The following is a 19,305-nucleotide window of genomic DNA, read 5'->3' as shown; positions in this document are numbered from 1 at the left end:
TGAAAACTCGCAGGTATTTTAGTACATTGTATGTTTACATGTATGTGTCTATGTTGACTTCTACGCGTAAAAACGCCGAAGTTGCGCCACGTTCCATGGATTCTTCTCTGGGACCCCTGTCTTCTTGTAATTTATCATGTACGCTCCTCCCGTTATTACTTCCTTGACGATGTAGGGTCCGACCCATGGTGACAAGAATTTTTCATGGCTGTCCTGGGAGAGCCGAAGAACTAGATCTCCCACCTGAAAAGACCATTGACAACACCTCGTCTCTAGCTTCATCCAGTGCGTCGACATCGTCTTCTAGCGCCTTTCTCGAGGTTTCTTCATCATACTCCGCCACTCTCGGGGAATTGTGTTCTATTTCTATCGGGAGCACTGCCTCGGCTCCATGGACCAGAAAAAACAGTGTTTCATGTGTTGCTGTATTGGGTGATGTTCGTATGCTCCATAAGACACTTGGCAACTCTTCTATGTAGGTGTGTCGAGCTTTCTCCAGAGGTGTTATCAATCGTTTCTTGATACCACTGCAGATGATACCATTTGCTTTCTTGACTTGACCATTGGTTTGTGGATGCGCTACTGACGCAAACTGTAGTTTGATGCCTACCTCTGCGCAGTATGCCTTGAACTCTTTGGAGGTGAAATTTCTGCCATTGTCCGTGATAATACTATTGGGAACACCGAACCAAAAAACGATTCCTTTGACGAAGCTAACCACCGATGCTGCGTCTGGCGAATTTATTGGTTTTGCCTCAATCCACTTGGTGAACTTGTCGATAGCCACTAGCATATACTCGTAGCATCCTGGCCACGCTTTATGTAGTTTCCCCACCATATCAAGGCCCCATTGAGAGAAAGGCCATGACAAGGGTATTGGCATCAGTTATGCTGCCGGAGAATGAGGTTTTGCCGCAAATCGTTGACACGCGTCGCAAGTGCGTACTACGTCCTTTGCATCTTCTATTGCTGTCAACTAGTAAAATCCAGCTCTGAAAACCTTGGCTGCTATAGCTCGACTGCTTGCGTGATGTCCGCACACCCCTCGTGTACATCCTTCAGAATAAGCCTTCCTTCTTCGGGTGTGACACATCTCTGTAGTACTCCCGAAATACTTCGCTTATAGAGCTCTCCTTTGACCACAGTAAAGGCTTTGGATCGTCTGATAACTCGCATTGCTTCAACTAGGTCTTTGGGCAGTTCTTTTCTTAGGATATATGCTACGTAAGCTTGCATCCAAGGAATTTGTACCATCATTATCACGTGCGGTTCCTCCTCATCTTCCGATGTGTTTGCCTCTGGTGCTGCTGGAGCCCCTGAGGCTTTCTCAACCTTCTCTTTCTTCTTCTGATGTTTCTTCGCCTTGGTTGACCTTTCAGTTATCTCGTCCCAGAATACGCCGGGTGGTATTGCTAGACATTGCGACCCGATGTTTTCCAGAACATCGGCTTCATCATTGCTGAGCCTGCTGATATGATTTACTTCACACCCGTCGAAAAGCTTCTCAAGTTCATTATATGCTTCCTTCTATGCTATCATACTGTCATTGACTGCGTCGACTTGATTTATCACCTGTTGAGCCACCAGCTGTGAATCACCAAATATTTTTAATCGGGTTGCTCCGCAGGCTTTCGCCATCTTCATCCCATGTATGAGTGCTTCGTACTCCGCCTCATTATTAGATGCGTTTGGAAACGTCATCTGTAGCACGTATTTCAGCTTGTCGCCTTGAGGTGACACTAGTATCATGCCAGCTCCAGCTCCTTCTAGCCTCTTGGACCCGTCCAAGTTCATAGTCCAAGTTCTCGACAAATCAGGAGGTCCCGTATTTTGCAGCTCCATCCACTCAGCGACGAAGTCTGGTAAAATCTGGGATTTTATTGCCTTTCTCTTCTCATATGTGATGTCCTGAGGGGAAAGCTGTATTCCCCAAAGGGAGACACGACCCGTGGCTTCTGGGTTGTTTAATATATTGGATAAAGGCACCTCATTGACCACTGTTATCGGATACGCCGAAAAATAGTGTCGTAGTTTTCTTGCGGTTGTGAACACTCCATATGCTAACTTCTGGTACTGCGGTACCGTTGTTTTGAAGGTGATAAAACTTCACTGCTGAAGTATACCGGCCGCTGTACTCCATGGAGTTTTCCTTCTTCTTCTCTTTTGACCACAAGCACTGTACTAACCACTTGAGGCGTGGCTGCGATGTATAATAGGAGAGGTTCCTTTTCCTTAGGCGCCACCAAGATTGGTGGTCTCAAGATTGTGCGCTTGCGGTCCTCAATAGCTCTGTCTGCTTCTTCGTTCCACTCGAACTTTTCTCCTTATTTGATCAAGGCATAGAAGGGCAACGCCTTTTCTCCTAGCCTGGCGACGAATCTGCTTAAAGCTGCGACTCGCCCAGTCAGCTGTTGTATTTCCTTTAAGTTTGTTGTCTTCCGCATCGTCACGATGGCTTGAGTTTTCTCAGGGTTGGCCTCGATTCCTCTTGCTGACACCAGAAAGCCGAGAAGTTCCCATGCAGGAACGCCAAAGGAGCACTTCGTCGGGTTCAGCTTGAGGCAGAACTTGTCGAGGTTGTCGAAAGTTTCCTTCAGATCCTCAATCAAGGTTGACCCCTTCTTTGTTGTTATGACGACATCGTCGATATACACTTGGACGTTCTTGCCAACCTATGTGGCAAGACACTTCTGCATCATCCGCTGATATGTTGCTCCCGCGTTTTTTTAACCCGAAGGGCATTGTTCTATAGCAGAACACGCCATAAGGTGTTATAAAAGCTGTTTTGACCTCATCTTCCTCTTTTAATCGGATCTGTTTATAACCAAAATATGCGTCCAGGAAGAAAATACGTTCACAACCTGCCGTGGAGTCGATAATTTGATCGATCCTTGGGAGGGGAAAGTGATCCTTTGGACAATGTTTATTGAGACACGTGAAGTCGACGCACATGCGAAGGACCTCTGTGTTTTTCTTCGGGACCAGCACTGGGTTAGCTACCCAGGTGGCCTCTGTATGTAACTCTTTGATAAAGCCAGCTTCTCCGAGTCGATTGATTTCTGACAGCATAGCTTTTTTCATTCCGAAAAATGCCGCAAAGGTTGTTTGATTGGCCTCGCCATTGGAACCAGGTTGAGGTGGTGCACGGCAAGTTCCCTGGGTACTCCTGGCATGTCAGCTGTACACCATGCGAAGATTTCCCAGCGCTCACGGAGGAACTCGACGAGCACGCTCTCTCCCGTAGGCGGCGACAAGTTAAGCTCGAGACACCGGTGTAAGGGGCGACGGGGATTTGGGCTATTGGCTCCCCGTGCAGTGGCTATGTGGAGGAGCACCGCGTCGGGCTCACCATGGCCGATGCGGGTGCTCGGTGGTTCCCCTGCTCCGATGACTTGGCCTCTAGCTCAGCCTTAGGTAAGGGTGGCCTCTCCGGTGGCGGCCTCGGTGAGAGCTCAGGACCTCAGGTCGCGGTCCTAGTCTGGTGGAGGGGTCGCGGAGGTGGCAGGTGTTGGTCTTGGCTTGCCCCCTCCTCCCCCCGCCTCGGTGGTCGCCGGCGCCAGATTGGAAGTTGCTAGCCCCTACTCTCCCCAGATGTGTCCAATTTTGTTGGTTCGGTATCGGCTAAAATGTTGGCGGGACTCTGCGACCGGGAGAAATCCCTAACCGGTGGTGCCGGTCACGATGGTGACGACGTCCATAGGTGTTGCCTTCCTTGTTAGGGGCGCCGTCGAGGTACTGTCCTCCCCCTCCTAGCCCCCCAGGTGAAAACCTAATCTTGGACCGCAGTGGCGTCGTGGTATCACTCCCCTTGCTAGAGGTGTGGTCTTGGGGAGCTTGAGGTGGGTGTCGGCCTTTGATGTGCGTTTGGAAGGTGTGCCTATTTCTTCTCCAGTTTTCCCAGCAGCTTCGTCTCAGTGTGCTTGGCTTCAGTGACAAGTTTTAGGTTTCTTATGTTTTCTTTTTTATGTTGTGTAATAGGATGTAATAATGAACTTGTATTGGTTTGACCGTGGTAGATTTATTCATAAAGCGGGTTTAAAGCGACATCAATCATCATGGTGCATATAAGACTCTGGGTCACGAGTAATGCTACACCTACAAAAACATTTTACAAAAAGATCTTACGGACTCGCATAGCAGGAATGGGAATCCAAAGTCAGCGCCAATTTTTCAGGAGGAGAGGAAATTTCAACCAACCAATGTAACCCACGTCAGCCCGTAACTTTTCTGTAAGCCATTTCGTCCGTACGTCCAGGATTACCGCTGGGTCACAATTGGCGGCAAGGAAGCAGCCTTGGATTTGTGGGTCGTAGGCGAGTCAGCCATGTGGATCCATATGAATTCACACGCCGTGCACCTCCAACCAAGACTATGGATCGATCAAACCAAAGAAGCTTCCAACTCGTACGGTACTAGTAGTAGTACTCCACACAAGAACTTTTCGCCACACTGCTCACCCACCACCGACCACGGTCAAAACCCGGACTCCCTCTGCCTCTGCCTCTTTGGATATAAAGTCGCCCTTCCGTTACACCACGTGCGCACGGCCCGACCCGACCCCGACGGCCTAACCCCATCATCCCTTCTTCGGATCCCCTTCCCTTCGAGATCTAGCTCACCTCTATCCTTGAGCCATGCCGGCGGCCGTCACCCGACCGCCGCCACCGGGCTTCTTCACTTTTCTCAAGCACGGCGTCCTCCTTCCGGCGCGCCACGGTCGGCTCTTCCTGCCGCTCCTCGCCCTCACCGCCGCCCTCGCCGCGGGGCTCCTCCTCGCCAACTCCCTCGCCGTGCAGCCCCTCGCCGCCGCCGTGCTCCTCGACGCCAACGCCATCAGCCGCGCCCACCCGGCCAGCGCCTCCTACCCGGGCCTCGTCAGGACGCTCAACCGCGACCTCAGGCGCCTCCTGCTCGACGTCGGCGCCTGCCTCCTCGCCGCCCTGCTCGCCGGCTCCGCGATCAAGATAGCCACCGTCTACGCCGCCGTCGCCGCCTTCTCCGCCCCCGAGCGCCCCACCGCGTCCGCCGTCCTCGCCGGCGCGCGGGCCAACTTCCTGGGCCCCGCCCTCACCGTCGCCTTCGGGTACGCCCTCGAGGTCGCCTGCGCCGCCGCCATCGTCGCCCTGGCGGCGCTCACCGTCTACCTCCTCGACTACTCCCTGCTGCTCCTCTTCCTCGACGCGCTGCTCGTGCTCCTCGCCTCGCTCTTCCTCGTCTACCTCACCGTCGTCTGCGCCGTCGCCGTCGTCGTCTCGGCGGCCGAGCCCGACCGCCGCGGCCCCGCCGCGGTCTCCCGCGCCTGGCGCCTCATGCAGAGGAAGAACGCGCAGGCCGTGCTCTACGTCGTCGCCACCTGCGCGCTCGGCGCCGCGGTCTCGCCCATGTACACGCTCGCGCTCAGGCGCTGGCCCAAGAGCGCGTGGACCGGGGTGGCCGCCGGCGTCGCCTACGTCCTCCTGCTCGGCGCCGTCGAGGTCTTCTCCGTCGCGGCGCTCACCGCATACTACTTCGAGTGCAGGGAGAGCAAAGAGGAGGAAGACGAGATGGCGCGTCACAGATACGCAAAGCTGCCCAATGGAGACGAAGCAAATATTTGACCAATTGCCATTCATTCATCACCCAATTTTTTACTTGTCAATATTATTTGTAGCAAACAAATACTACTACTAACAGAGAACACGCAAAATTATTTATTTTTTGCATGGCATGTGACAATCTATGAGTGTAAATACTGACAAGTGCAAATAGAAATAGAGCAGATCGAATTCAAATTTCCACTGACATATAAAACGGTTTTACGGAGTACTACTAATTATTAGTCCATAATTCTCACTCGACTTCTTTAGCGTCCTGATTAGTGCTAACCATTAGTAGGTTCCAACTAAAATTTTGTCAAAATAGAAAATACACATGAGTTGCAGCTGACCATGCCGAAAAATACTAAAGGAATAAAATCGTCAACTAGTCCATCGCCAATAATACTGCCGAGTTAACAAGTCGTTGCCACTTCATTGTCACAATCAAATCCACCGGCTCCAAAACAGCTAATCAAACGGTTGAGACAAGATAATGTTATCTGGTCCTTGCCAGGAAGGAGGCTGGAATGTCCCTTGCAATTTGGAGGAAGAAGGAAAGAACACAATTCGCTGAATGTCCTTGAGGCCATCGAGAGAACATAGTTTTCAGACACCGTCAAAGTAAGGCAGCTCCAAACAGGAATATTTCCTCGCGGACGCGGAGCAAAGAATATAGGGTCGCTATCTCGGCCGCGTCCTCGTCGAGGATAAACATCAAACTTACAACCTCTTTTTTGCCGGTGAGATTAGCTTAATGACTCGCCCGAACTTTTAGCTTTCGATCCTGACATGCATGAAGTCGACTCCGCCATGCCGCCATGACGAAAGAGACTTCAAAAGCCGGTGTGCGGGTGCCGGTTGTTGCCGTTTGGTTACTGGTTTATAGCGCTCTATGCAAAGTTTATCAATACAGCTCAACATTTCTCGCCTCAAAAAAGTATATAGCTCAATAATCCTAGTACGGAGTATCTATTTTTATGAACAGCGGCTGGGTCAAAGGATCCAAAAGCTTTCATTCCAAGCAGTGGGTACAAATTACAAGGAGGAACCAGACATATAAAAAAATGACAACCTGGTCCTTGCTATTTCTAAAAAGGATCCTAGAACAATATTAGAAAAGCGAACGACTCCTTCTCCACCATTGTTGCAGAACCTCAAAACTATGGCCGTTGAGAACACCTCCGGGGATGAGACCACTTGGGGCGAGGTCGACATGCGGTGCCATGCCGAGGTTGAAGAAGATCATCTGAAGTGGCTCTCTATCATGGAGGAATAAGATCAGTTGGAGCATCCAGCTCCGAGGTGCGAAGTGCCCCCCTTGGCCAATCGGAGCAACATCTCATGTTGCTGATGAAAAACTTCGACGAGAGAAGATAAAAAAAAAAACCTAGGAGCTCTAAATCTCGACTTCCCCCGACTCAGGTCGCCACCAACGCGATCAGATCGAGGAAGAAAGGATCGATGCAGAGTCCCCCTCCCAACAAGAACGAGCTTATTCAACGAGACCGCAACAGGTTCACCTCCTCCCATCTCCGCCTTCGTCCACCGGAGCGCTATGGCAAGAATCAGAACCCTCGTCGGGCACTGCATGTTGTAGTATGCAAGTCGTAGACATAACAACAATGAAACATTGTTTGACTAGTATTACATCCTTCAGAGTGATACAACAGAAACATCACGGGTCCCAGATATGACTATAGGATTACAACTCCAACTCCTTACAAAAGATAATCACAACCTCCTAGTTAAAATGAAGTAAAACTGCAAATAGAACTACACAAGAACAACTCGTATACTAGATTTATCACTAGCTATACCTATAAAGTTACTTGGCTTGGTAATGGAACTACAACTGGACTCTAGCTATTTATGTTCTAGGATTAGGGAATTGATTCACTTTTACTATTAGTCTATGTTTTCACCGCGATTGATGTAGAAGTTGACTCTATGTACTTCGCTAATTCAGTTTTGCCTCTTGTAGTAGTTGACTTATCCATCTTCGAGTTCTACGGAAGATTCTCCTTTGGTGATCTCCCAATCTAAGCAAGGGGTTTTAGAGGGAATGAGTTAGTACGAGCGTACTCAACAAGTTTGATATATAGGGAATTCGTGTTTTGCAATAACTGCAACCATGGACCAAGAAATCGCAGGTTAATGTATTGTTTTTGTAAATATTTTTTCAAAAGGTTAATTTTATTCTGAAAAGCTATCTGTTAGCCTTCATAGGGTGTCTAGAACTTCACAGAGTTCCTTTCCTTCCGGGTTCACGGTTTCTTCCCGGAACAAGGAGTGACAAGTCACAATTCAATACACTTTGCAGAGATGTGCTTTACTTTTCCCATAAGAAATTCTTAACCTCGCTACCAAACTGAGGCACGTTATTCCCGTCCATACTTCCTTAGTATAGGGCCTAGTATAAGATCTAATCCAATCATTGCTCTTCTCCATTACCTTGCATACCCACCCTTTTAATACCTCATAGACAAGCTAGTAAGTCTATCTTCCCCTTTATCCTATAGGTAGACCATTCCAGACAAAAGTCCTCCAGTATACCATACAGAAAGACTGTTCTGGACAACCTGTTACTAACCTTCTGTTGATATGGGAAAGGAAGAAGATTCAGCTAACTTCCCTAGAGCCATTGTAGATCTCATGGTTAGCGCGTATAATATACGGCACAAGAATCACTAGACTACAATTCATGTGAGTCTTATCTGAATATATTCCTAGTTGCAATGGAACCTCCACCTTCAACTTAAACCATGGTTCCATCACCCATCACATAATCATATTCATGTTTGTAAAAGTAATATGTTAATTTTCAATGCAAGATTGATGCAAATAGTACTTTGCAACTAATTTGATAAAAATAATCAATGACATGAGCAAGCATTCAACTTGCCTAGTTGACTGCAAGATTATGCAACCTAGCTCTTCGATATGATATATAACTCCAAATTCAGAAAATAGCATCATCGTCCGGTAAGGATAATGTTTAAAGAATTGAAAAAGTTGTTATTATTCATAAAATATGATATGCTCTCGTTCTAAGCGTAGCCTAATCTTGATGATTTAGGATAGGTTGAGTTACGGTGATTTATTTATGAGGTTTTTCACTTATAGAGTGGATTCACTAACAAGGTTCTGATTAGAATTTGGGTTGACTTAGGAAAGTCTTACAAGTTGGATAAAAAGGTTATGAGGTGTTGTCATTCTCTTGCAGCCCAACCTGTTGTCTCTTGTAGCCCCACCTGCTATTTCTCATCCTAAGAATATGGCCCTTCTGCTCAAGCAGCTGCACAAATTTTTCTGTAAAGAATACACACCCTAGATCAAGTTGGTCTGGTCTCTATATGGTCAGGGTGCTCCCCATGCCCAAAGTTTCCGCGGCTCTTTTTGGTGGAGAGATATCTTCAGCTTTATAGGAAATTATAGAAGCATCACGTCAGCTCACATCGGTAATGGAGAAGCAGTGATGTTTTGGAAAGACTTCTAGATAGATGGTGTTGCTTTGTGCGATCGATTCCCTCGACTATTTTCCTTTAGTCTGAACACTGATTACATTGTAGCTGATCTTGCTCTTTCACCCGACGTGTGATCATGTTTTTCCCTTCCACTCTCAGTTGAAGCTCATATTGAACTCAGCCAGGTACAACAGCTGCTAGCCGAGGTGGAAATTTCGGAAAATTCTCTGGACACAGAGACCCTTCACCTGGGGAACAACTCAGTATACCCCAGCTAAGTTCTATCACTTCCTTTTTGCAATGGTGCCCACTGATATGGCGATTCAGGACATCTGGAAATCCAAATCATTGCCTAAAATCAAAGTTTTCATCTGACTCCTTTTTTGGGATAGACTGAATACATACGATGTCATGTTACGACGGCGTTGGCACTTGGACTCCGGCTCAGCGTGTGTGCTTTGTGCTACCTCAAGTTTAGAGTCCCATCTTTCTTTGATTGCACTTATGCTAAAAATTTCTAGGACACTTGCTAGGTGGTCTGGAACACTAGCCTCCCAATCTCTGGCCGTTTCATCTCTTCCCACGCTAGATTTGCTGGTCCTTGCTTCATGGAGTTATTTGCTTGTGTCACTTGGAATATTTGGAAGGAAAGGAACGAGTTCATCTTCAAGCACCGACCCTGATGAGGGAGCTTCTCGGCAATGCCCACCATGAGGGGCTTATGGTTGACGGAATCCTGCAAGCTAGCATGAGACATCGGATACCAAACAAACGGGGAGAGAGATTTATCAAGGTTCGGGGCCCTTGATGAGGTAAAACCCTTACTTCCTGCTTGTCTGATCTTGATTTATCGAATATGTCGAGTTACAATGGGGTAGCCGATAGGCTGCTATGGTCGACTTGCCGAGAGGCAAGGATTCTAGGGTTTGTGCTCTAAGTTGCGGTGGTTCTACGTATTGTTGTTCTGACGTTCGGCACGCCCTCCTGGCCTTTATATAGCAGGCTAGGTCTCGATAATCTTGTCCAAACTCGACTAGGTGACAATGAAATCTAATCTAGTATTTCCTTCTATGATGCCTTCTTGCCTTGTCCATCAAGAATTTGTCTCCCGATAGGTCTCCTTCATTGGAACCAACATACGAGCCCACCTTGGTCATTGGAAAATCTTCGTGGGCCCCTAGTTGGGCCAAGGGTGGTAGACTAATATCAGGTACCCGAAGGGTAATGCCCACATCAGTAGCCCCCGAGTGACTAGCCGAAGTGAAGCTTCGGGCAGGGACTTATAGTTTCCTTCATCCAAATATCCTTCTCTTTCGCCATGAAGTCGAAGTTGCTTGATATCGGGTGCGCGTCCAACGCTCCCAATGGGAGTAGCCCCCGATTCTAGGGACAGATGTTTGCAACCGTGCATAGACCCAAATTGTACTACTCCAAGATTTTGCTGTCGATGCTTTTCGAGCTTCCTTGGTCATTCGATATTTTTAATATATCGGGTCTTAAAAGACTTAGGGTGAAACCATGCAATTTGGTTGTATGTAAGGGATAGAAGTAACGAGTCCAACCTTACTCGATAAATTGATGATGGTTATCTGCCGATGGCAAAACAACGTTACCCTACACAGAATCAAGTCCCCGGGCTCGATCCTGGATTTATTGGAACCTTCGGTTCCATTTTTCTTTGGATTTATTTGTTTTTATCGGGTGCGCGTCCAGCGCTCCCGATGGGAGTAGCCCCCGAGTCTAAGGACAAATGCTTGCAACCGTGCGTAGACTCAAGTCGAGTAGTCAAGTGTAGTAGATTCTATCGGATGCCAATTTTATTCGAATATTTCAACAAAGGAGGCCGATAACCTTGGTGACATCATTAGTGGCATCGTAACTGCAGCTGGGAGTCTGATAGGATGTGACCTGACGGGCCCATCCCTGTCTGAGCAGTCTGTTTTTGAAATGACCGAATATTACGCTCTATCTGAGGTGTCTCCTCAATTTCCGCGCGTAGTGGAGGTAATAGTCCTTTGGCTTGCTTGTTATTTTGACACGTGGTGAGCTAAATCTGCGCCCAGTTTTTACGGCATGAATCCACCGGCCTAGATCCTGAGCAACTTTTCCTTTCTAAAGGGGACCCAAAGATTTTACTTCTCTCTCACCCTGACATCTTCTTCTTCCTTCGTTTCTGCAACTTGCTACTACTGCGCCCTTAACGCCGCCGGGCCCAAACACCATAGTCCTTCAGAAACTTCGCCAAGATGGTTAAGATGAAGGGCGCCACCGCAGCAGCTAGCACCTCTACGAGCGCCACCGGCCCCAATGCCGCCGCAGCCACGCCGAAAAAAGTTGTCCCAGCCGCCGCCGCCATTGTCAGGGATGCCCTAGGTGACTGGACAGCATCCACTATGATGAAGCGCGACAAGAAGAAAGCGCGGAGCCTTGGATTAACCTCCTACAATGAGGGCGACATAATCTCCAGGTTCAGATTCTCGTCCCAATCCTCCTGTCGGATTTACTATCATGTTTCTCATGTTTTTGTTTCGTGGGTTATCCCTACCGGCGCATGAATTCCTCCGGTGCCTTTTGCTTTCATACGGGATCCAACTCTGGCAGTTGATCCCAAATTATATCCTCCATCTTGCAATTTTCATCACCACTTGTGAGGCCTTCCTTGGCATTGATCCCCATTGTGGTTTATGGAAAACGATGTTCTTCGTCAAACGATACAGTGGCAGCAATGGACCCTACTTCAACTTCCCGATGAGAGAATCTGTCCAGGGCTAGAGGTTAAAGTGGTTCTATCTTAGGGACCCTTCGACACCCGGATGCAACACATGCCTGCCGAATTTTGCTAACGTACTCGAAGCAACGCCGAAGGAATCCTGGAGGAACATATTGACTGCCGAAGAAAGGGTAGTAGCTGATAAGTTGTATGAAAGAATATTGGAGATAAAGAAAAGGTTGTTGTTGTATTTCTGAGGCGTCGCATCCAGCCAGTTATGTCTAAAGCGCATCAGATGTGGTTATATTCGGGTCCCAAGGACGAGACTCGAATCAATGTTGCAGAATTATGGGAAAATGAACTGTTAGATGAAGTTAGACGTTTGACTTATTTCAGCCAAGATGATTCTATTCCGTTGTTGGCTTTCCAGGATCCATACGAACTGACTCACCAACCAGCCGAGGTGAACTTACAATTTCCTCATACTTCCCTAGATACTTGTATTTGATATTTTGCTTCAACTTATTAAACTTTCGTTTTCTTCGATAGGTCCCTACAATTGTTAAATATTTCCCAACTATATCTGATGTTGAAGAAGATCCCGAGGATGGTGATTCTACTTCCAATGTAGAATCTCACGCAGAAGTAGTCGAGGACAGTGAGGCTTCTAAGGAGGAGTACAATAATCCTTTCAATCCCGAAGCTCCTTCTGTCGAACATAAAATCCTTGATGATGAATTAACCGATACAGCGGAGTCGAGTCAACACGACAATGATGTTGATCGCGTTCCTTTTGTTAATGCAGCTTTGGGGACATCTACCGATCAGCCGCCGAAGAGGCCATCAGGTGGCTTCGCCGAAGAGGATGATCTGCTCTTCAACTCGTAAGAATTCCCCTTTTATTCTGAAAGCTGATCTGCATACTTTTACCCATACTACTAATATAAACACATGCATATTTGTGCAGCGACGAAGGTTTTGCAGACCCCCCTTTGAAGAAGGCGAAGACCACCTCCAGCAAGCCAACTCCTGCCACATCCGAAGCTCCAGATTTATCACAAGAAGTACAAGCTCCTTCTTTCCCGAAGGGAAAATAAATTCCTTCGACAGCTGCCTCTCCCCCTTCGACTCGCGGAGAGCATGTGAGTATCACAACTCCATTTTCTTTTATTCTTGACGATGATTCTCTCTCTTCCAGCCCCCGAGTCTATATTCGGCTGCTTACGGTCGAATTTAGACTCAAAGGAAAATTTAATTTAGTCATAACGTATGTGTCTTGTGTTATGTCATAGACTATCCAAGCCGTCATAACAATAATAAAGGACTTTGCCTCCTGATTCACCCTCCTTCAAGCTGAAAACGTTCGGCTTCAACAAGATGCCCAATCAAAGTCTGCCCAGCTTGACCAGGTAGTTAAAATAGCGGCCACTGCTCGGCAAGAGGCTGATTTGTTGAAGAAGAAGCTTGGTCATCTGAAGAAGAAGCTAAAGGAGGAGGAGAAGGCGAAGGCGGAGGCTCAGGTCCAGACAAAGGAGAAGGAGGATCTGCTCCGCAACTCCATTACGTCTCTGCTGGGTAACTTTATTCCAATATCTTCAAACTTCCTTTTGTTTAGCTTTATTTATTTCTTGCTTCTGCTTTCACTTTTTGCAGGGGATGCCGATATCCCTGCAGATACTGTAAGCAAGCCCCCGGCTGATTCTGCTGCCGATGCTATTTCCCTAGCGGTCGACTCCGGCAAACTTGTCCAAGTTCTTCTTCAGAAGAATAACACAGTATTGTCGAGGTTCCACGTTATGGTTTTCCCAAAGGCAGACTAGAACAAGACTCTGGGGCAGTTGGTGGATGCCTTCTCCGTCGAAACCGAGGGTATCATCGAGGTATTCAAACGTACCTCGCGTACCTACGGCGCTCTTCTTGCCTTCCATTCTGATGGGGTATGGCTTCAAGGCTGACATGGAATTATTGACAACGGAGCTGCTGAAAGACCAAGATGGGCTAGCTATTGACCTCAGCCCTTTTAGTGTGGCACCGCGTAAATGCGTGCGGCAACTTCTTGATTTAGTAGAAGCCAACAAGCCATGATACGGGCATGAAGGCCAAGGTGAAGCCCAATTTCAGGACTCCACCTAGCTAGTGATCTCCATCATGTTGCTTGCTGGATTTATCCCCTACTTCAGGTTGCATTCCGCGCGTAATTGGAGGTATCTATCTAGCGGGTTCTCGCTGTGAAGGATCAGGAAACACCTTAGGAGGATCTGCTGGGATCCCCTTATCATTTGGTATCAGATTTCTGGGTTGCTCACGGCGAGGTTTTGTTGATCGATCTCATAGGATCAGTTTCATCGGAGGAGTTTGGCTCGAGGTTGAAGAAGGTTGAGGTGGAGGAAGTTTGGTGCTGTTGGGGCGCAGATTTTCCACCGTCTAGGGCAGTTTTTGCTAGCAGAATTGCGAATTTCGAGTTTTGGAATCGGGAAGAAGATGAAGTTTTGGACATCATCCGGTGCCAGGCCCAGCCAACCGGCCCTATAACCGGCCCACCCGGCTATAGGCCCGGTTTAACCGGCCCTACCACCGGCCTGCCCGGCCAAAACCAGCCCGCATGCTGGTGCCAACCGGGGCGATGTACTGGGCGTCCCGCACTCCAACCCGGCGCACAGCCCGGCCAGGGCCGGACCAACCGGCGCCCAGGCCGGCCCGACCGGCTCCCAGGCCGGATCTGCCGGCTCCCAGGCCGGTCCAACCGGCTCCCTGGTCGGATGAACCGGTTACCAGGCCAGCGCAATCAGTTTCCACCGGTGGTTCAGCAGTCTTTCGCGACGGATTCATTTCCAGGCGATGTTTTGGGCATGCGGTGTTCTCTTCGGAAGATATCCAATGTTTTTTTGAATGATTATCTTGACATCCGGAAGGGAGTACAACGTCACGCATCCAAACTTCATTGGTATTTACACCATTACGCGACCGTTGAGGAGTATGAAGATTGGGAAAAGCACATGGACTGGGTTTCAATCGATGTCGCATATACAATGTGAAGTTCAGTGGGTATAATGCATATGTTCTTGCTCACCGGCGTGTGGACGAGGAGTTAGACAATTGTTGGTGTGATGCGGTTGAAAGAGGAGAATTTGCTTGTACTTGGCAGGACTTCAAGACTTTTCTTCGTGATGGTTTCGTGTTACCATATATGGAGGCAAGTGAGCAGCCGTCCGGAGTTTTGCATGCAATAGAGGAAGTGGACAAGTGTATAGTTCCTATTCAGGAGGTTGGTCCAGTACAGACAGTCACTGAGGGTGAGGTGATATCTTCAGAGGAGAAGGAACCTGGCTCTGATACCATGGGCACTACTGTGGTCATGGAGGAGGATGTACCATTGAGAGGGCTGAATATGCAAATCAAGAAGGTACAAGATGATGCTTGCAAGACATTTGACAAGGTTCAGTGGTGGAGTTTGTTTCAGACTCAGTGCATTATAAAGGGCAAGGCTTGCAAGTTGATGATTGATGGTGGTAGCTGTATTAATGGCATAAGCAGGGGGGTGGTGGCAGCATTGGGGTTGTCTACATGGCGTCTTCCTGAACCTAAGCGTCTTGAGTGGTTAAATAGCTGTGGTATGTTGAAGATTACTCATAAGGTGTGTGTGCCATTTACGGTTGATGATTATGTTGGTGAAATAGACTGCGATGTGTTGCCTTTGGAGGTGTGTGGATTGCTACTTGGGTGTCCATGGCAGTATGATCATAATGTGACGCATGCTGGGAGAGAAAATACATATTCTTTTATGCATGGTGGCAAACAGCGAACTTTGAAGCCTATAGGTGATGATCATATCAAGTCCGATGTGGAGTTAGTGGTGCTTAAGGAGAAGTTGCACAAGTGTAAAGTGCAGCATGAGGTGCATGATGTTCCGAGCATTGATGTTGGTGATGTTTCAGCCATGCCTGTAGATGACAAGCCAGTTCTTGTTGGTGACAAGCCGGATAAAGCTAATCCTATTGTTGATGATGTTTCAGCATGTGCTACAGTTCCAGTTTGTGTTGATGCCAGTATACAGACTGATGATGTTTGTGTTGATGGTGTTTTAGTACATATGGCGCAGATGCGCGTGGGAGGTGTGGGAGGCAAGCGCGTCAGTGGAGACAGTGGGCATCGGCATTACCGTGTTAGGAGTACTGTAGTCCAGTTTTTCGCGACACCGTGGATGCATCGAGGCAAGGATGGACGTGTGAGGCATTTATGTGGCCCAAGCATTACACATCTTGTGCAGGGTCATGTTCAACGACACAGGGGTCCATCAAAATCTCACAAGAAGAAGGTATTGGCGCCGAAGTCCAAGCTCATGTGGAGAATAAAGGAGGCGCCAAGTGTTGTATCGAGTCAAGCACACCGAGAGGGAGGATGTGGTGTGGTAGGCAGGCAAGACTTGAGGACGGCGCGGACGTGTGATGTACATATCACGTCACCTTTTCCAGACGACCCTCATGCTTTGGGGACAACGCTTCTTGAAGGGGGGAGGATGATACGGACATGAAGGCCAAGGTGAAGCAAAATTTTAGGACTCCACCTAGCTAGTTATCTTATTTATCGTATTTTATGTCTATGGTCATATGTGGGCCAATTAGGGATTTTATTGAGTTGAGTCAGTTTGGTTTGGGCATATCCAAACCAAGGTAGAGAGGCCCACTGGGGGCTGGCCGGCCACCTCCTCATATAAGGGTGGGTGCGGCTAGGATTAGGGTTAGAACCAGCTTGAGTTAAGTCTAGACGCTATCGCGTGTGTGCTTGGTGAAGCATCCCTCCGGGGGTGGCACCGCCATTTATCTATTATAGTTGTTGCGGAGGTTCTTGTGTTCATCAAGGATTGCCGTGCTTTGGTCGTGAAGGGTGGTGATCTTCATCACGTTGCTTGCTGGATTTATCCCCTACTTCAGGTTGCGTTCCGCGCGTAATTGGAGGTATTTATCTACCGGGTTCTCGCTGTGAAGGATCGGGCAACACCTTAGGAGGATCTGATGGGATCCCCCTTATCAAGCCAGCTGCCAGCGGAGCCGCCCCAAGCCTATCAACTCAAACACAGGCCCCCTGAAAGATTTTTGGTCAAATTGTAACCAATACTTTGTTTCAAACAATGGCTTTTCCAAAGCCTTATTCTGTAATGAATTCAAGCTGGTAATGTTGCCAGTTCTTTCCTTCGTAACTATGATGTTTAGCTTTGATTGTGCGCTCTCGATGGGAGTGAATGGAGTTCTTGATATTGTACATATTTATGATGCACACTCGATGTTGTATTTGCAGGTAGCTCCAATGGCTCCTTTTGTTGAAGATACTTCGGTTGCTGCCTCTGAAACCGACCTTCTTCAACAAAATGCGGATCCGAATATCTCGTACGGAGAAAGATCTACTGGGTATTCATGCCATGGCGGCTATAATAAATAATAAATGTGAACTGGCTATGGAAGCAGAGCGGTATGTGTTAAGCGAACTACAAAAAGCCATAGAGAGCTTAAACTGTGAGTACTTGATAATCCTTCGACTCCCTCAATTTTGAGAGTACATCTCCTTGGTGCCTAAATTTTGCTTTATCATTTTACCAGTCATTGCTCTAAACTTGTCCGAAAAGAACAAGAGAGTCCACGAACGGGTTGAAGCTTTGACGAATCTATCGTAGTTCAATGAAGTCTTCTGGACCAATAAATCAAAAGCTGCGACTATTGCAAAATTCTAAGATCGGGTGCAACAAGTGCACCGGTTTTTTGACAAGTGTCATGCAGGCTTGAAGATGATATGGAAGGCCATGTTCCCTCTCAACCCGGTTCCTCCGATGTTGTTGGCTTTAATGTCAAACTTTAGGAATGCCAAAAGGGTCCGCACTTTGGTGCAGAACCAACTTCTTGCTGGAGCAGAAACAACTTTAGCTTTTGTGCTATCCCAGCACCCTTCATTGGATTAGGAAGCAATTGCTAAGGCTGATGCCGAAGTGACCTAGTACTTCCCCATCGCCATCATAGTTGCTAGATTGGATGTTAGCTCCGAAGCGAACTATCCGATTGAAGCACCTCATGAGTAGTTTGATAACTTTGACCATCTGTGTAAATGAGATAATTGATGTAGATTACTTTACTGATGATACCCAAATGTTGGTACCTTGGATGTAAGTTTATTCACGTGTACGATGTAACTTATTTACCCAATCTTGAACTTTCCTTCATATTTGCATCAATGCTCATGAGACGAGCGAATCTTTGAAGTCGATGACTTTTCCTTTGTACAAATATCGATGCTCATAGAGAAGAACAAATGTTTGAAGGCGATGACTTTGTCACTTTGATTAAGCATTGTTGCTTTGCATGATTGTCTTCAGATGTCGGCTGCAATTTTTTGGACTATTTGTCGACTGAGCTGTGGGCTTTGGCGTGCTAGCCCTTCGGCATCGGTATTATGATGCTTGTAATTTGTATAGTATCGGCAGCAAAATTTTGAGTGATGAGCTCATGTTGCACGCCCAAGGAACCCGTAGTAATCGCAACTTTGCTAGAACCGAAAGTGTATTTTTCAAGTTTTGTTGGAAGCAGCCCTCGAATAAATCGAGGGAACCATGTGCACTATCGACTATGTAGCTCTTAGTACTCTATGTTTGATGTACCGGCGTGGGCCTTTCTTGATTTGTATCGTTTTCATCTTCTACAACGCTCGCATGTTTCCTGAGGCTTTGATGAAAATGATTTGTGCTTTGTCTTATTTTTTATGGTCCTTTGATTGTCATCGATTGCAGCACTTGCATGTTCCCTGAAGCTTAGATGAAATCACTACAGGATATCTCATACACCCCCAAGTTTTTTATCAGGTTTGCTTACTGTATTTAGTGACATTTTCTGGAATCGTGGTTTGTGATGCGAAGAACTCGAGAATTTTTCAGGGTCTTGAATCAATCGAATGCTTGCATAGACGAAACTTTAAAATTTATTAATAAGTTTGTAACCAGAAATGATCTAAACTGCAATGGCTTAGGAAGCCTTATTGAAAATAAAACTTCTATGAAAAGTAAAGGTATAAGCCACCACTCGTCTTCTTAAGTAAGAGTAGGGTCTTCATTAGCTTGGACGTCGTCTGTTGAGGTGCCGATAGCTTCCTGGGTTGTGCCGATAATTTCTGTTGAGGCATTGGCAATTGCTGCCGAAGGATTAGTGACTTCTGTAGAGGCACTAACGACTTATGCCGAAGTTTTGACAGTTGGTACTGACATAGAAGGATCATTGGGTTGTTTCTTCATCTTCTTGCTGCTATCTAACTCCTTGGACTTAGATTCCTTGTCTTTAAGAGCTAACTGTTTGGGAATAAAGTCTACAGTCTTTATTTCCTGTTTTATCCCAAACTTAGTGGCAATCATCTGGAACTCTCGGTCACAATTGTCCGAACGAGAAAAGCTTCCGTGAACCGTAATATTGGTTCCGTTGTTGCCTGGTGATGTCTACGCACGCTTCTATTCTTGTAGACAGTGTTGTACCTCCAAGTGCATAGGTTTGTAGAACAACAACAAGTTTCCCTTAAGTGGATC

General features: G+C 47.3%; 1 protein-coding gene across 1 annotated transcript; it reads left to right on the top strand.

Moving 5' to 3' along the window:
• The first annotated feature begins 4,536 nt into the window (after positions 1-4,536).
• Positions 4,537-5,790, top strand: LOC127300952 (uncharacterized). Its single transcript, XM_051331153.2, has one exon. The coding sequence runs from the start codon at positions 4,635-4,637 to the stop codon at positions 5,595-5,597; it is 963 nt and encodes a 320-aa protein (XP_051187113.1). The 5' UTR covers positions 4,537-4,634; the 3' UTR covers positions 5,598-5,790.
• The last annotated feature ends 13,515 nt before the right edge of the window (positions 5,791-19,305 follow it).

Source organism: Lolium perenne, chromosome 7, assembly GCF_019359855.2.
Source record: "Lolium perenne isolate Kyuss_39 chromosome 7, Kyuss_2.0, whole genome shotgun sequence".
Lineage (NCBI taxonomy): Eukaryota > Viridiplantae > Streptophyta > Magnoliopsida > Poales > Poaceae > Lolium > Lolium perenne.
This window is presented reverse-complemented; position numbering and strand designations above follow the sequence as displayed.